Below are 17,721 nucleotides of genomic sequence, written 5' to 3'. Positions count from 1 at the left end.
ACTTAAGACTTTAACAGGCGGAAGAATTAAATTCTTCTCCCTCCCTCCCTCCCTTCCTTCCTTCCTTTCTTTTTTTTAAAGATTTTATTTATTTGAGAGAGAGAGAGAGAGCACAAGCACGGGGGAGGGATAGATGGAGAAGCAGACTCCCAGCTGATCAGGGAGTCTGATTCTGAACTGGATTCCAGGACCCTGAGATCATGACCTGAGTAGAAGGCAGACGCTTAACTGACTAAGCAACCAAGGTGCCCTAGGTCTGTTTCAAAGTATATATATGTTAGATTACTGGGTGATAAACCCAGTTTGTTGGGAGCCTCTCCAAGATTTGCTCTTCACTCCTCGAAAGTGAGAAGTTTTGCTTTTGCTCTTCGCAGTGAGGAAAAAAAGATAGAATTTTTCCCCAGAAGGTTTAAGAACAAAATAAAAAATCTGAGAAATTACTTGTAGTTCTTTGAAGAAATAAGATTTCCCTTAGCCATGTGAGCTATTTATTTTTCTCTTGTGGAATTAAATGATTTTTTTTTTTTTTTTTTTTAAGGAAAGCTGTTTTAAGCTTTTCGCTGAGCTGCTCAAAGGCAGCTAGTTACTTGACATATATATTTTTAAAATTTAGGCTATTTACTTGTTTTATACCCTTCTGTAATTTAAATAATGGCAGACTTTTTAAAGAATTTTGGGCAGAGAAGGTTAAAGTATCTGGGGTTTTCAAACATTAGCACAAGAGATTAGAATAAGAAACACTGTCTTGGGCTCATTGCAGTAATTATCTCATTGCTATTTAAATAACCCCCTATTGGCACTATGGCAGTACAAACACTTTTCTCTTGTGAAACAAAATAGGGTTTGTATAAGAAAACTAGTTCTTACAGAGAATAATCATTACAAATATTTTGAAAACCTCCAATAACACTGTCCCCAAAATAATCATTCTGTGGTTTGTCATTATTATTATTATTATTATGCATATCTCTTCTATATTGCTTTATAAGTCTTATTCAACATCTAATGAAGAAATAAACATTTTGCTCATCTTTTATCATTGTGCACGTCTCTAAAACATAATACTATAAAGGCTTAAGCTGTTTTGCTTGCTTAAATAGCTAAAAATGTAAATGAAAAGGATTAAATGTTTCGTGATTAGGCTCAAAGGAAGAAAGAAAGAATTACTGAAAGTAGCTAATGTGCTTGACACTTAATAGAAATGAACTACTTTTATGTATGCATTACAGAAAGGCCATGAGGAAAGATTTTACAAATTGAGAGAAACCCAAGATTCAAGAGGGTTCACCTGAAGTTACCTGTGTTGTGTGGATGTTTGTACAAGTTTGCCTGAAAAGTGCTTATTCTTTTTAGTCTTTCACTGCTGAAGAGTATTTAAAACACAATAGTTCTTGGTCTGAATACTACTTTAAATATAAATATTGGAGTGGAGACAAAGGAATGATCCAGCAATCTGATATGCTTAAGTGTTTCTTGCTAAAGAAGTAAGGAGAAAGGGAGGAATCTGAATTTTTTCCATCACTGAGAGAGATTATCTGAGTAAGTGAGAAATACCAGTAAATTCACTTTGCTGTTTGATATATATCCTTTTGTATCAGACAAATATTAAATAACGATGGTACAATAGTTTCATTACATCTAGTTAATGTTTGTTGTTATATGATCATGTGGTTTCTTTTTTTTTTATGAAAGTTGATTAGTTTGAATCTTAAGAAAAATCAAAAAGATTTATTTCCCATTCTAACTGCTATTTGGTGCTAAATAAAAATATTCTTGAATTACGGTTTCCAAGAACTTTGCAATTTAAAATAGGCATATAAGGGGCGCCTGGCTGGCTCAGTAGAGTATGCAGCCCTTGATCCCCACGTTGGGTGTAGGGATGACTTAAAAATAAAATCTTAAAGGGGCACCTGGGTGGCTAAGACAGTTAAGCATCTGCCTTCATCTCAGATCATGATCTCAGGGTCCTGGAATCGAGCCCCAAATCTGGCTCTCTTGCTCTGCAGGGAGCCTGCTTCTCCCTCTCCCTCTGCCTGCTGCTTCCTTACTTGTATTCTTTTCTCTCTGTCAAATAAGTAAATAAAATATATTATTTCTTTTAAAGATTTTATTTATTTATTTATTTGACAGAGAGAAAGAGAATTGAGCCGCCCAGGTGCCCCTAAATAAAATCTTAAAAAAAAAAAAAAAAGGCATGTGAATATATAAGTAAATGGGAAGGACACTTGACTATGAGGTAGGAGGTTTGGATTCTCATCCAGTTCTTTATCACTGTGAGATTTTGAGCGAGTTGCTGTTGTCTTGAGGCCTTATTTAAAGGTCTTTAATCTTCTCTTACCCACTTGCTTAAGGTAGAATGAAGAGGAAGTCTGAGAGGGCTTTGTAACTCTAATATGGAGTGATAGTTGACTATTTAAAAAAAATGACACAGACCTCTGGAAAGCTGGGATATCTTAAAAATTTTTTCGAAGTGTTAGAGGAGCGTGACTCTCCTAAATCTTCTCCAGGACTGTCTAAATTAGGAACTCTAGCCATGGGCTAAGGAGAAAGAACAGATAAGCATAATCTAAAATGTCAGCTAATTATCAAAAGTTTTGTAATTTACTTCAAGTTTTATTTTTGTTCTAGGGCTCTCTAGGACTATAAATAGCACACAGGTGATTTGAATGTATTTGTTGAAATCCTTATAGTTGGAGGACTTAAATATTTTCTCAGGATGAAATATGTTAAACAGCTTTGACCTGGACTACATTTTGTTTGTCATTTTGGGTTTAGAGTCTCTTTTGGCCTTTGCCTGTTTCTGCATACTCTTCCCCAGGATTGGACCCTCTAGACAGCGGTCCCTCAGCCCAGAGGAGCCCCTGGCAGGGTTCTAGGCAGTGTCTTTCTACTCCTCACTTGAGTTGAGTCATCTCCTGGCCTCCTGTTGCAGTCTGCTAGAGCGCATAAGCGGAACCCCAGGGCCAAATATGGAATTCACTCAAAATTCTCAAGGGCAAGCATATTTAAGAGGCCAGTTCTTCTTAGAGTTTTAAAAATCAGTAGACAGATGCTTACTAAGTAAAGCTCTAGCCTTGCAGTAATCTTTTCATTTCTTAAGAAATGGCATTACTGGCTTATGTGGTTATGCAGAGAAATTAAAAAGTAATCTTCAGGTTATTCCTGCTTTTCTACAGATTAAAAAGCAAATTGCCTTTTATCCAAATTCTGTATATTCATAATGTCCTCCCAGCCTTCCTGGTTCCTTTGTAAAATATCCTCTTTTTGTGTTTGAAATTAGCTAATTGCTGGCACAGTTAGTGGTGGTTGAAAAGGGCTGCTGATGCTTTCTGAATGCTTTGTGTTATTGATTCTTGTACATATTCTAACCCAGTGGTTGGTTTGTTTATTTCTGAACTGCAGCTCTAGCCAGGGATACATTTTACATTGTGATGTAGTATGTATGAATTACCTAAAATAAGTCTCATGAAATAATAATCACCCTAACTATATGTATTCCAGTATCTTGTATTTCACCTCTTTTTTTTTAATGGTCATCATGATCCACTAAATAAATTAACATGACCTGCCAAAGGGTTTCAAACTGCAGTTTGAAAAAGTGGTCTTCTGGTAAATGAAAGTTTTTACTGTCTTCTTGTGATTTGTAAAATATACTGGGATGTATTCATTTTAATTTGCACGTTTTCAAACTGTAACAAAGTAGACGCTTCAAACAGGTACCTAAACTGTAATCGTTCATCTAGAATAAAAATTAAATAATTAAAGAGAGAAAACTTCATGTTTAGAAGGTAAGATTTTTGTTTTGTTTTGTTTTTTGTTGTTGTTTTGAGATGAGGTTGAACTTTCTATTCTTCATTCTTTTTACCTAAGCTCAGCTATTAAGCAATGTATTAATAGTGAGATCTTTGGTCCCTTTATTTGTTGAACTTCATATGACTAACTTAATTAGGAACATTTGATACTTGTCCAATTAATGTTTTACACTTAATGTTTTACATTTTATACAAATTATGCCAAAGCCAGTAGGAATATTGGGTGCCATGATTCCTAATTTGTCACTTAGGGAGGCTTAATCAAAATTAGTTTTGCCTCTCTACCTTTTCTGTTTGAAGAAGTAGAAAAAGATGTTTTCCTGGCTTTTTCTAAGCTCTTGACTTGGTCAGGATGCTGACATTTTGACTATCTGCATATGAACTTCTTCCCACAGAATCAGAAGTGTTTATCACCAACCAGCCAAGATGAACATGGTGAAGAGGATCATGGGGCGACCAAGGCAGGAGGAGTGCAGCCCCCAGGACAACGCCTTAGGACTGATGCACCTCCGCCGTCTCTTCACGGAGTTGTGCCATCCTCCCCGGCACATGACTCAGAAGGAACAAGAGGAGAAGCTGTACATGATGCTGCCAGTGTTTAACAGGGTAAGTCCACATTGCTGAGGCCATGCTTTCCAGGACTGGTTAACACTGCAGGAATTTGAAGGTTAGAGTAAATCACAGAGAGGAAGAAATGTTAGAATGAGTGTTTAGAAGCTTGATGTTTTCTTTACTTCCTTTCAATTTACTGTGAGCCACGTAACTTTATCTGAGACCTGGTCGGAGTGAATTCCATTTAGTTTAACAGATAAAAGGAAGACTGAGCATTCTGTAAAATGTTCCTATAATGGTTGAGTTTTGGAAGAGGGATGCGTTATAAATTACCATTTGCTATTTCCTTTTTTTTTTTTTTGAAATGATGGTTTATTGCACCAAAGAATGTAATTGCCCAAGTATATTTTGTATACTTGATGGAATCATCTCAGTTTGCTTTGTTGTTTGGCAGGTTTTCTGTAAGAGATTTTGTAGTTATAGGCCCAAGAGAGTCTAAATAGAGTTAATTTTTAAGGTATTTTGTGAAGTTGATTACATGTGTAACAGTCTTGGTGGGAATATTTAATTTTTATATTTTTATCCAAGCTGTACAAGTACATAGTTCAAAAATTCAGGTAGTTCCAGAGGCTTTCAGACCCCACTGCTCCTCACCGCCAGTCACTGTTGCTGCTTTTAGCTTTTTCAGCACTGAAGGTCACCCCTTGAAAGAAAGTTGTTTAAAAGTCTGTGGGTATTGGGGAAGGGAGGTGTCCTTCAAGAATGTGATGTAGGGGCACGTGGGTGGCTCAGTCAATTGAACACCCGACTCTTGATTTTAGCTCAGGTTGTGATCTGGAGTGGTGGGATCAAGCCCTGCATCAGGCTCTGTGAGCAGCAGGGAATCTGCTTGAGAGTCTCTCTCTCTCCCTCTACCCTTTCCCTGCTCACGTGCGTGTGTGCATATACTCTTTTTTCTCTCTGTCATATAAATAGGTAAATCTTAAAAAAAGAGAGAGACAATATGATGTGATTCTTGAGGCCTTAAATGATAACCATTAGCCCAATTGGAATTAACTGGACCAGATTAACCAAGAAGATAATTAGAGTAAGAGATTAAAGCATGAATCAAGATAAAAAGCAACAAATATTTTCATATGTGCCAACATCTATAAGGAGTCCCAAGAAGTTGATTTTATATCAAGGAGGAACAACAAAAAAAAAGACTGTCAAGATTGATCAGAGGTACATCATGATGGGTTTGTATATTGTATTAGAAGTCAGCACTTTTCTGGGAGGCATGAGGAGCCAATGAAGTATTTTAAGCAATAGAGTAAGAGAGTAGAAGGGAGCAAGGTAAGGTGTCTACTAGGTTTCTAATTTGGGAAACTAACTGGGAATTGTTTTTCCCATTTGCTCAGAAAGAAAATTTTAAAAGATAGATTCAGTTGAATTATTTGTGAGCTTCCCAAGTGAATGTATTCAGTAAGCAGAGTTAGAAACTCGGGTATAAGATTTGGCTGGATATGTGCTTTGGGGACTCTGGCAAGAATGGGGTAGTTGAAATCCTGGAAGGGGATGAGAGAGTGTACTCATGGCTTATAGTGCCAAGTGAGAAGAGCACTCAACTAAGGATCATCCATGGAGAATAAGAATGTCTAATGAAAGGAGAGGAACACCTGAAGGGTACACAACAGGAGTTGGACAGTAGCAGTACAAAAAGAATCAGGAGAGGGGCGGCTATAGAGCCCAAAGATAAATGTATGAAAAGAGAAAGTAGTCAGCACTACCATGTATCATAGAGAGAGACCCAATAAGATGAATGTTCATGAAATTTGATGGTTTGTAAGTTACTAGAATGGCAGAACCAGAAAACAGTGAGTTGATAAGTGAATGGGAGATGAAGAGAGGCAATAGGAATATACTGGGCTTGTAGAAATTTGAAAGAAAGGAGAACCAAAGAGATTAATGGATGTGAACTTGATGATAAGAAGGGTTTTTGTGTGTGTGTTTCTTGTGTTTTGCTTTGTATGTAAAGATGGAGGAGATTCTGGCACATAAAGAGAAGGGAGAAACCAGTGGAAGAGGAAATTTTTAAGAGTGAAAGTGATTGAAGTGATTGAGAGAGGAGAGCATGGAGTCAGATTACTGGGGAGCAGGGGCGCAGGTGAGCCTTGCCCAGGAGAAGGATACTCCAACCCGGAGAAGAGCACATTTTGTTGGGTGTGAATATGATTTGTAGTTAGGTATGAGAAGTTGAATAAGATCTTGCTTGATGACCTCAATTTCTTATAGTCATCAACAGAAGATGAGCCTTGGAGTAAGTTAAGGGGTTTAAGAAAATTGTGATGATTTGGAATATTACAAAAGAGAATGAGAGTGATGGTTGAAAGGGATGTTGAAAGAATTAAAGGGCATTGAGGGTCCAGTGGAAGTTGGAGATGATAAATTTGTACTGGATCTTAGCCATGTGGGCGTGTGATTTTTCTCCTGCAGGCACTTGGCAGCATGCGTGTAGAAGCAGATCAGGCAGAAAGATATATTATTTATGGGGATTGAGGTTTTGCTGGGCTGGTGGCAGAGGGGCAGGGGTAGACGGAGGATAGTAAGAGAGACCAGTTCGTACATCACCCATCGGGTTGAGTAAATGGGAAGAGCGGGTGCAAACATTAGTACATTTAGAGGTTGTTCATTTTTTTAATCTGTGAAATAAGAGGCTGAGAATGATGGAGAGAGGAGATGTTCATGTAGGAACATGCAGAGAGGTGGGGAAGGGTTTAAAATAGCTGCTGTGAAAGTGAGAGAGAGAACAGATTACAGACAGCCATTTTTTTTCAATTGTATCTTCATTGTTAATTTTAAAAATGTTATGTATAGCAAATTATTCCAGGACTCCTGATAGTCAGTACCACGTCACTGATTTTTAAATATTACATATGTTTAGGAAACAAAAGACACCATTTTAGAAAACTTTGTAAAAATTACAACCTCTGTTATTAGTCATATTTAATTTTTGAGTAGCTTTATTCAGCAACAAATATATATGGAGTTGTTTGTTTGTTTGTTTGTTTTTTAAAGATTTTTATTTATTTATTTGTCAAAAAGAGCACGAGCAGGGAGAGGTAACAGTCATTAATTTTTATTGGAATCAGTTCTGGGAAGTTGTTTGTTTCTTTTTTAATCTTTTTATTTTTGTTCTATCTCATTGTTACAATGTACTATTGGCCTACTGAATAGTTTGAGGTAATTTTCTTCTCTCAGATTTATACACATTAACGAAGTGATGGTAATGTTCAGAATAGTTAAGGCAGTTGTTCTCAGCTGTTAACACAAATTAGTAAGTAATATCCTACATATGTGTCCCATGTATTTCATCAGTAAGGCTTCTATAGCCAATTCAAGTGAGGCTTAGGCTGGAAGAATCATCTAAATATTTGTTTGTTAAGTAGAGTTGAGATGCTTTAGTGATTCTCTATTGCTTAGACTGTGACTTAGTTCTCTTATGTTATATATTGTCAGAAGTTTCATTATTCTTTCAAGTCAAAATTTTTAATTGCCTGAGTAAAAGCACTTATATATGCCTTGCCTTACACCTCTAGTACAGTGAGTGATTTAAATATCATAAAGATCAGTTAGCTCTTAACTAATAAAAAGATAGGAACTTTTTTCCGTACTATTGTGACCAATTTAAAAAATACATAGTATTCACTGGATTGTCATTAGCAAAAGAAAATTATCCTTAGATAAGATATCCAATCCATTAAGTTTGAAATATATAGCTGTATTTCTTTAGTGTTTGACCATTTATACATGAACATTCTCCACTGCTAAGAAAGAGCTTTAATAAAGGGTGTCTGGTTAAGTGTCTGAATTTTGATTTTGGCTCAGGTCGTGATCTCAGGGTTGGGAGATCGAGCTCTGTGTTGGGCTCTGTGTTGGGGTGTGGAGCCTCCTTAAGATTTTTTCTCTCTCTCTCTCCCTCCCTCTGTCTCTTCCCAGCTTCCTCCCTCTCTTTAAAAAAAAAGAAAGAAAGAAAAGAACAAAAAAAAAAAAAAAGAAAAAAGAGTGAAAGAATAGCTCAGTATGGTTCTAGAGTTCCGGCCATGATTGCTAAAAATGAAATGTGCTATCAGTTTTTGAGACTGCTTGATTCTTGCTAAATGGCAAATAAACCATATTGCTGTTAGACATGAGCATCTATCTACAGAATCATTATTAAAGAGTGCTCAGTAGTGTTATTTCAATGTGTGATTTTTGCCTTTAAGAGACACAGGTTGAGAAATGGCATGTGTTGAGTCCTTTTTCTGGGCCAGGGCTCATGCTGAGGTCTTCAGCTGCCTCCCGTGGTCTTCATCACAGTCCTGCAAGGAGATTGCTGCTGTCATCTGAGAGATGATGATGGAGTCTGAGAAAAGCCGAATACTATTTATCCAGGATTCTTAAAAATAATTCTTAAAAAAATAAATAATCTTAATAATTCTTTTAGTCTTAAGAACAAAAGCTTATTGACAAATACTTGGCTTAAACTATTAAAAAGTGAGTAACATTTTAGTCATCTAAAAATTAACTGTCATTGTTAATTACTGTGGTATATGTTATCATACTTCATTGTGTGTTTTACAATACAATTTTACTAACTAGATCTTCTATTAGAAACTCCCTTTGTTTTTTAATTATTTATATTTAGAAGCACCTAAGTTGAATATAGTGTTTTTCTTTTTTATCCCTTACAAGTGACCTTTACTTTTAAATTGTTGGCTTTAAAAGAATGCTCAAGTTGAGAATCAAATGAGAGTGAGATCAGGAGTCAGGTGAACTGTTTACATTTTTACAGCTTTGTGTTTACATATACACAGTTAAGTTCTTATTACCTAATACCAGTACAGTTGATATTGGACAGTGTAGCTTAGGGCTGTGCAAGAAAGGATTTGCTAAATTCACATCTGAAATAGTTATATTTTCTTACCCAGCCATTGGCAAAACTGAGTAGTTGCAAGACCCTTGCAGAGCAGATTAGAGTGCATGTTCTGAGCCAGGCGTACTCCGAAGGAGAGAAAGGGACTGAGCGTTCTCAGTTTCTTTTGAGTTGGTGGTCCTTCTTAGAAACAGGGAGAATACACATGTTTTCCTAATAATTTATATTAATTAATAAGAAGACTCACTTACTATGAAGTAATGCAATTGTATCTTCATTGTTAATTTTAAAAATGTTATGTATAGCAAATTATTCCAGGACTCCTGATAGTCAGTACTACATCACTGATTTTTAAATATTACATATGTTTAGGAAACAAAAGACACCATTTTAGAAAACTTTGTAAAAATTACAACCTCTGTTATTAGTCATATTTAATTTTTGAGTAGCTTTATTCAGCAACAAATATATATGGAGTTGTTTGTTTGTTTGTTTTTTAAAGATTTTTATTTATTTATTTGTCAAAGAGAGCACGAGCAGGGAGATTGGCAGACAGAGGGAGAAGCAGGCTCCCAGCTGAGCAAGGAGCTGGATGGACATGGGGCCTCAGGACCTTAGGATCATGACCTGAGCCAAAGGCAGATGCTTAACTGACTGAGCCACCCTGGCATCCCTATATTGAGCTTTCGTGCTATACTTGGCATTAAAATAACACTATTAGTATGTTCTCTCTGAGTATGCCAAAAACATTTAGTTGAGGAAATGCCAGAAAATTTTCTGTAGTTCAGGTGGATATTAAAAATGACTCTTCTGAAATCAAGTCTCACTGTGCTGTTCCCCTCTTAAGGTAAAACTGTGTAAAGTGACAGTGCTAGGGTTCATACGAAGTTTAAATGAGACAGCATAATACTGAGTGATAAAAGCAATGCTTGGAATCAGACAGACCTAATTTTGAGTTCTGTCTCCACCACCTTCTGGCTTTAGTTGTTTAACTTTTCTAAGCTTTAATTTCCTTATCTATAAAAATGAGGACACTATATAGGATTTTATGAGATTTAAATGATAATTCTCTGTCAAGTATTTGCATAGTGCTAGGCACATTATAAATGTTCTTTGTTTGGTAACTGTTAATCTTCCTGAATTTGGTAGATAGCATATTTGTTCCTCATTGCTGTTTTGTTTTTTTTTTTTAAATCTGAGTTATGAAGGTCACATAGATGTTCTAGAGTCATTTCTTCTGAGTTGAACAGTCTCTTGCTTAGCTCTGTCCTTTGGCAAATGGGGAGATGGAGAACCAGAAAAATTTGACCAGTAGTGTCTGAGGGTGAAGAGAATCTCATCCTCCTTGTACTCCCAGCTCATGCTCCATCCTCTGTAGCACACCTTTAAGTACATGATTGAAATGTTGCCCTTTTTTAAGTAATATTGCTATTTGTAGAAGGTGGTTATGTACTAATATTTTAGATTTAATTGTTGAAGTTAATGACAGAAAAATCTACTCTTTGCTACCTTAGATGTTCAGTATTATCTAAATGTCAGTTCATGTTTTAGTCCCTGTACTTCTCCCACCTTATCTTGCACATTTCCCATCTCATAAAATACATTCCATTTGCACCAGTCTTTGGATTCCTCCCCTACCCCAGTCCCTCGTCCATGTCCACCTCTTAGCACAGCTCTTTGAGGTGCCCAGCACCCTCTTTGTTTGGCAGTCTGAATTGTGTGACTTTGTCTCATCACGCAGTGTCATTCCTTCATGGCAGTGTCATCTCAGGGAGACCTTCTTGGATAGCCTGTCCCCACAATAGGCATTCCCTTCTAGTTACCCTGTTTACTTCCTTTAGAACATATCACTAATGTAATTTCTATTCTTAATTTGTCTAATGTTTCTCTCCTGTACTAAAATATGAACTCCGCAAGCACAGGAATCCTCTTTGATTCATTTACTTTGGTATTCACCACTACCTCTTTACCTTTGTATTCATGACTCCAGATGTTGCCTGGCATATATACAGATCAATAAATATTTATGAGTGAATAAATGAAAAGAATGAATCACTAGACTAAAAGTTGTTTATGTCAAAGAAGCAATAGTTGTTCGTTTCAAATTAGCAAATAGGACATAACTCTTTTTCTGTAATAGTGATTTGGTCAGTTCAAGGAAGGCATATCTTTTGAAAAAAGTTTCTCATGTCAATAAAGCTGTTAAATGTCAGGATTTGTATGAAAATTTAGATTTTTTTCTTTCTTTCAAAGCAGAGTGGGAGGGCGGTAAAGGGACAGAAGGAGAGAGAGAATCTTATGCAGGCTCCACGCCCAGTGTGGAGCCCAATGCAGGCCCTCATCTCAAAACCCTGAGATCATGACCTGAGCAGAAATCGTTTTGGGCATTTAGCCGACTGAGCCACCCAGGTGCCCCACGTTAGTTGCATTTTTAATAATATATTATTCACCTAGGGTGGAGACTGCTTCAATAACTATATCCATATACTGTCTAAGAAACGATCTTTTTGTTTTATGAAGTTGTCCTCATAACTCTTCAGAATAAAATAATTCTTTTTTTTTTTTTTTAAGATTTTATTTATTTGTCAGAGAGAGGGAGAGAGAGCAAGCACAGGCAGACAGAATGGCAGGCAGAGGCAGAGGGAGAAGCAGGCTCCCTGCCGAGCAAGGAGCCCGATGTGGGACTCGATCCCAGGGTGCTGGGATCATGACCTGAGCCGAAGGCAGCTGCTTAACCAACTGAGCCACCCAGGCGTCCCCAGAATAAAATAATTCTTAATAATTCTTAGTAGCGGGGCGCCTGGGTGGCTCAGTGGATTGAGCCACTGCCTTCAGCTCAGGTCATGGTCGCAGGGTCCTAGGATTGAGCCCGGCATCGGGCTCTCTGTTCTGCAGAGAGCCTGCTTCCTCCTCTCTCTCTGCCTGCCTCTCGCCGACTTGTGATCTCTGTCAAATAAATAAATAAAATAAATCTTTTAAAAAAATAATAATTCTTAGTAGCAAAATATGTATTAATATATTCTGAGTAATAGGAATATTTGCCTGTTTTAAATTAGTTTGATGAAAAGCTTCATAATTGCCTTAGCAAAATACAAAATTGTTTTTACAGATTTTATTTATTTATTTGACAGAGATTGACAGTGACAGAGGGAATATAAGTAGGGGAGTGGGAGAGGGCAAAGCAGGCTTCCTGCTGATCAGGGAGCCCAGTGCGGGGCTTGATCCCGGACCCTGGGATCATGACCTGAGCTGAAGGTAGATGCTTAACGACTGAGCCACCCAGGTACCCCCACGATGGTTTTATAAATAACAGTTATATACTCACATTTCTGAGTTGGTAGTAGAATGGTTATTCAAGCCTTTGTCATTATTAGGCTTCTCAGTTTCTAGTCTGCCTCCAATTTGTTTGTTAAAGAATATGGGTCTTACTAACAAATGACCCAGTTGAGTTATAAACACATAACATTTATCAGTATCTCAGCCAAAAAAACCCAATTTATTGAGGTCTTGAAAAGTCCAGTTTATTCTTTAAGATCATGTAAAATTACTCCTATGTAAAGTTAATGAACAGTCCTTAGATAGCCAAACAAAAGTATACCCTGTAGAGTTGATTTGTTTGTTTGGTATTATAAGGAATATAGTATGTGTTGTAAGAATGTAAGAAATATATTTGTTATAAGGAAATTACATTATAAGCTGTATCCTTTTCTTGAGGATCCTTGGAAAGAAATTTTTATGTTTTAGTATAAAAATGGAGATACTTCCTTAGATATATATTTTTTCTTACCTAAGGACATTGTGAACCATGTAGTAGAGTAGTTCTTCTCTTTTGTATATTTGAGCCAAAATTTATGACCCAAACATGGCAAATACAGAACTGGTCTTTTGGTCTTAGATTTTGTGTTTTTTTCCCCCCATCTATTCCCTAGCCTGATTTATTTCCTTGTTTTTGTTTTCTTTCATAATTTTGTATTCTCATGTTACAATTTATTTAGCCTTCAGTTCTACTTAAGTGTTCTCTAGAATTTGTTGTTGTGGGTGTAGGAAACAGGATATAAACAAACATATTTAGGGGATATCTCCATAAATTAAGGTAAAATAGAATACGAAGATGAGTAAGATATAATCCCTCCTTTTGAGTGACATTTGAATAGATAATAAGAATACAAGATACTGTGTGATGAGTATTATAATAGAGAGCTGTCATAATAGTTTTAGAAGACCGGATTTCCTTTTAGCATAAAAGAACATTTTTCAAAATAATATTTCAGGATACATCCAGTTAAATAGCCATTTCTTTTCCTAAGACTGTTGTTCCAGGTTTCATTTCTTTGTCCTCTTTGCTGAGTCCACACTGATTTATCTTTAAGAAGTATGTATTCTAGGGGTGCCTCATGGCTCAGTGGGTTAAGCTTCCAGCTCTTGGTTTAGGCTCAGGTCACGCATGATCAGTGGTCTTCAGATGGAGCCCTGCCCCATGTAGGGCTCCATGCTCAGAGAAAGTCTGCTTAAGATTCTCCCTCTCCCTCCCTCCCCTTCCCCACTTGAATGCGCATTCTCGCTCTCTAAATAAATAAAAACTTTTTTTTAAAAGATTTATTCTAAAGTTCATTTGTCTTAGTTTTTTTTATTAAAACAAGTATATTTCAGGACCCTCATCATTCATTTTCTTTAATCTTTTTCCTAACAGTACTATTTTGGAAATTGTACAGTTTAGAAATTCTGAGCTATAGCATGAGTTTAGTAATTCTGTATTCAGTCTAGGACTTAACTATAGATGAATCCCTGCTCTTCACCATCTGATGTATCTGTGTACCATCATGGAACCTTACATTTTTCTCTAATTTTTTTTTTTTTTAGATGTATTTACTTATTTTAAAGAGAGAGCACACATTGGAATGTGAGTGGGCGTGAGTGAATGTGAGAATCTTCAGGCAGACTTTCTGCTGAGTGCAGAGCCATACTCAGGGTGGGGCACCGCTCAGCTCCACCTCAGGATCCATGGATCATGACCTGAGCCTAAACCAAGAGTCTGAAACTTAACCCACTAAACCACCCAGGCTTCTCTTTCTCTAAATTCTTAATTTAGATCTCTTCAAAGAAACATGCTTTCTAAAGTTTACCAGTAAGATGGATTCAGATTTTACACACAGATAATTATACTTTGGCTTTTATTTCATTTATTTAATCATTAATTCAAAAGATTGTGTAATATGTACTAGGAAATGTGGCTAGATATGATTTATTGAAAGAGTTGTATTTTAAACATACTCAGATTCAAAGTATCTGTATAAGAATACTTTTTTGACTTGATTTTCAAGTCATACCATACTTTGAAATATACAGAATGAAAGTCAGTAGTTGGCAATGCTTCATTAAAATTGTGGCTTTTTTTTTCATCCACAGGTTTTTGGAAATGCTCCGCCAAATACGATGACAGAAAAATTTTCTGACCTTCTGCAGTTCACAACCCAAGTCTCACGACTGATGGTGACAGAAATTCGAAGGAGAGCATCAAACAAATCCACAGGTATTTTTACTGAAACCAGGAAAAACTATTTGAATAGACTGTTTGGTAAAAGTGCTATTAAAATAAAAGAGAAAATTGACTCAGTTTTATCCATGTGGGTTTTAATTACCTGTCCCCGTTTCCATTCTCACACTCCCTGCTGTTGGTGGGTTCAGCATCTCCCAAGTGGAGCAGCTGTACTCAAGACCATTGTCCTGGGACCTCCGATCCCCACCCCTGCACTCCCAAGAACACTGTTTCCTTCTGAACAAAATCCAGATTCCTAGCATGACATTGAAGGCAAATCCAGGATCTGGCTGTATGAAGTTATTTTTAGTCTACAATATTATTTCTTGTTTTCTTTTCTATATTTCAACCAAACCAAGCTGCTTATAGTTGTAAACATGCTGAGCTCTTATTTTTATCCTTTACTTACGATGGTTCACCCAGAGGGGAGACTCTCCCCCCTACCATCGGTATGTCTAAATCTTTGAAGCTTAGATATTAACTCCTACCTCTTCGATGGAATGTTTCTTGATTCCCTTAATCAAAGGAAAAACCTCTTTGTAACTACTCTTTGCTTCTCAATTCCACCAGGGGTTATTTGTGTGTGACTTCATCTTCCTATTAGACTGCTTAGGGGTCTTTAACCTATAATTTTTACATATAATAAGCTTTATTCGGTAATTTTAAAGTTCCTCAGGTATCCTCCCTTTATCCAATATTAAAATAAGTTTCTTGACTTTATTTTGTTATTTGGGTTTTGTAATGGTTGTTTGGGTGGTAGCTTTCTTATTGAAGCATTAGACTAATAAATTGATGATTTGAATTCTCTTTATAATGTCCCTTTGGACAATCACTTATTTTTTCATCCCATCAAATTCCTGTTTTTCCCATAGTTAACAATAATGCTTTTATTTAGTAATCTTATTTTTAAATTTATATTTTATTAACCTAATACAGGCATGTATTTAAAGGTCAGATAGTTAAAATGTTAATTAAAAACATTATACTAGTCCATCATACTAGTTCAACTCCATTTCTCACTCTCACATTAAAAAAAATTTTTTTGGCATTTACCTGTGCCTCTAAATGATGTGCTTGCAGTATGTGCCCCTCCTTTTTTTCCACATTTAGATCTATCTTTTGACTTCCACAAAAGAAAATGAGGCTTTCATTCTCTAAAGTTCACCACCATTGCCCATACGTGTGTGCTTTCTAAGTCCCTCCAGTATAGTTCTGTCACAATTTGATTAGATCAGTATTATCTTGTATGGACTGTGACCACAGTATTTAAGATGAGTCATATGGTATGCTGTGATTTCTTTTCTTGAAGACTTCTTTTCCTCCACCTCCAACTGAGTTAATAATTGCCTATATTTTGTTTCCTTTTGTAGATTTTCATCCCACATTCATCCCCTATTGCTAAAATGTTTTTCTGAATCTCCCTTCAATATCATTGAAGGCATCAGATATTCTGACAGTTTCATCTTCTTTCAGATAGCTCTTCCGGAACTTTCAGATAGCTCTTCCGGAACTTTCTGGCTTGCATTAATCCATTAATCCATGGTAGTTGCTCCCTAGGCCAGCCGCATAGCTGTCCCTTTTATTTTTCCACTCATGTTGTCTGAGGTATCTTTCTAGTTCTTTGAGATGGAACTTCTGTTTTCTGAATCTCAAGGCATCTTTCTTTCTCAAACTAACTTTTTCATTTTTTTTTTTTTTAAGATTTTATTTATTCATTTGACAGACAGAGATCACAAGTAGGCAGAGAGGCAGGCAGAGAGATGGGGAAGCAGGCTCCCCGCTGAGCAGAGCCCCACGCAGGGCTCAATCCCAGGACCCTGGGATCATGACCTGAGCCGAAGGCAGAGGCTTTAAGTCACTGAGCCACCTAGGCGCCCCTAACTTTTTCATTTTTGTTAAGGCATCTTTTCCAGCAGTTTCCTGAGGAAAGATGCAGGGGAATTACCATTTAAGGTTTAGGTTTTGTGTGTTTGTATGCTTTCATTTTGTTGTGTTTTTTAGAAATACCATTAGTGAAAAAAAAATTTTTTTGACTGTTACTGTGAAAGATGGGTTCCTTTCTTTTTATAAAGGAGGGTGAAATCTTCAGGTGGACAGCCTTGCAGGTACCTTGGCTTAGAACAACAGGTCATTTAGCATGACTTTATTGCAGAAAGGAGAAACACAAAACCAGGGGTTCAGCAGCAGACACAGGTCCACCACTCTCATTATCTCATAGAAAAGTGTGCTTGGAAAATCCCTGATGCCCCTCCATTCCTGAAGTACAAACACAAATATGAACTTATCAGTGAAGAAATAAAAGAAACTGCTTATGATCTACGCTGTTTGAGTACTGGAATTGAGTGTCTCTTGGATGTTTATAGGAGCTGTTTACAGATCATTGCTGTTTAGTCCCAGGAGACTTTGGGCCCCAGGGGAAGTTACAGGCCCTCCTACTAAACAGCGGAAGCTACCAGTGTCATGGGAAGTTGAGTTTAGGTCTAGCAACTCCCTTGGGGATGTAGTTGTAGGGGGTGTCTTAGCTAGGTCCTTCTCCAGGCAGCCCAGGGTGAGCTCCCGGGGTCATTTTGGAAAATCTTGCAGCTTGCATTACATTTATCCCCCTTTCAGTAGGTATCAGATTCTAGGTTAGAAATAATTTCATGTGAGAATTTAAAAATAATTTCTCCTTCATATTCTGGATTCCTGCACTGCTATTGAGAAACCTGAAGCTACCTAGATTGTTGTTTGTTTCTTTGATCAGCCTTTTTTTCCTTTTTTGAGCATTTAGGATCCTCTCTTTGGCTCTCCTGGTCAAAAATTTCATGATACCATGCCTTGGAGCATATATTCTTATACATTACACTGAGCTTTGAACTTTGGGAAAATTTTGGGAATTATTTATATAATAATATCCTCCACTCAGTTTTCTTTTTCTAGTCAGGTGT

At 36.8% G+C, this 17,721-nt stretch overlaps 1 protein-coding gene across 4 annotated transcripts in view; it reads left to right on the top strand.

The window, feature by feature from the left end:
• WDFY3 (WD repeat and FYVE domain containing 3) overlaps positions 1-17,721 on the top strand; it is a 275,707-nt gene that overhangs the window by 90,760 nt on the left and 167,226 nt on the right. For all 4 annotated transcript variants that reach the window (XM_059375153.1, XM_059375137.1, XM_059375145.1 and 1 more), the window contains exons 3-4: positions 4,208-4,418; positions 14,665-14,788. In XM_059375153.1, coding sequence (XP_059231136.1) covers positions 4,239-4,418; positions 14,665-14,788 — 304 coding nt within the window. In that variant the 5' untranslated portion in view covers positions 4,208-4,238. The remainder of the gene's footprint in view (positions 1-4,207; positions 4,419-14,664; positions 14,789-17,721) is intronic.

Source organism: Mustela nigripes, chromosome 1 (genome assembly GCF_022355385.1).
Source record: "Mustela nigripes isolate SB6536 chromosome 1, MUSNIG.SB6536, whole genome shotgun sequence".
Taxonomy (NCBI): Eukaryota; Metazoa; Chordata; class Mammalia; order Carnivora; family Mustelidae; genus Mustela; species Mustela nigripes.
The sequence above is the reverse complement of the archived record's forward strand: the minus strand, read 5'-3'. Positions and strand labels throughout refer to the sequence as shown.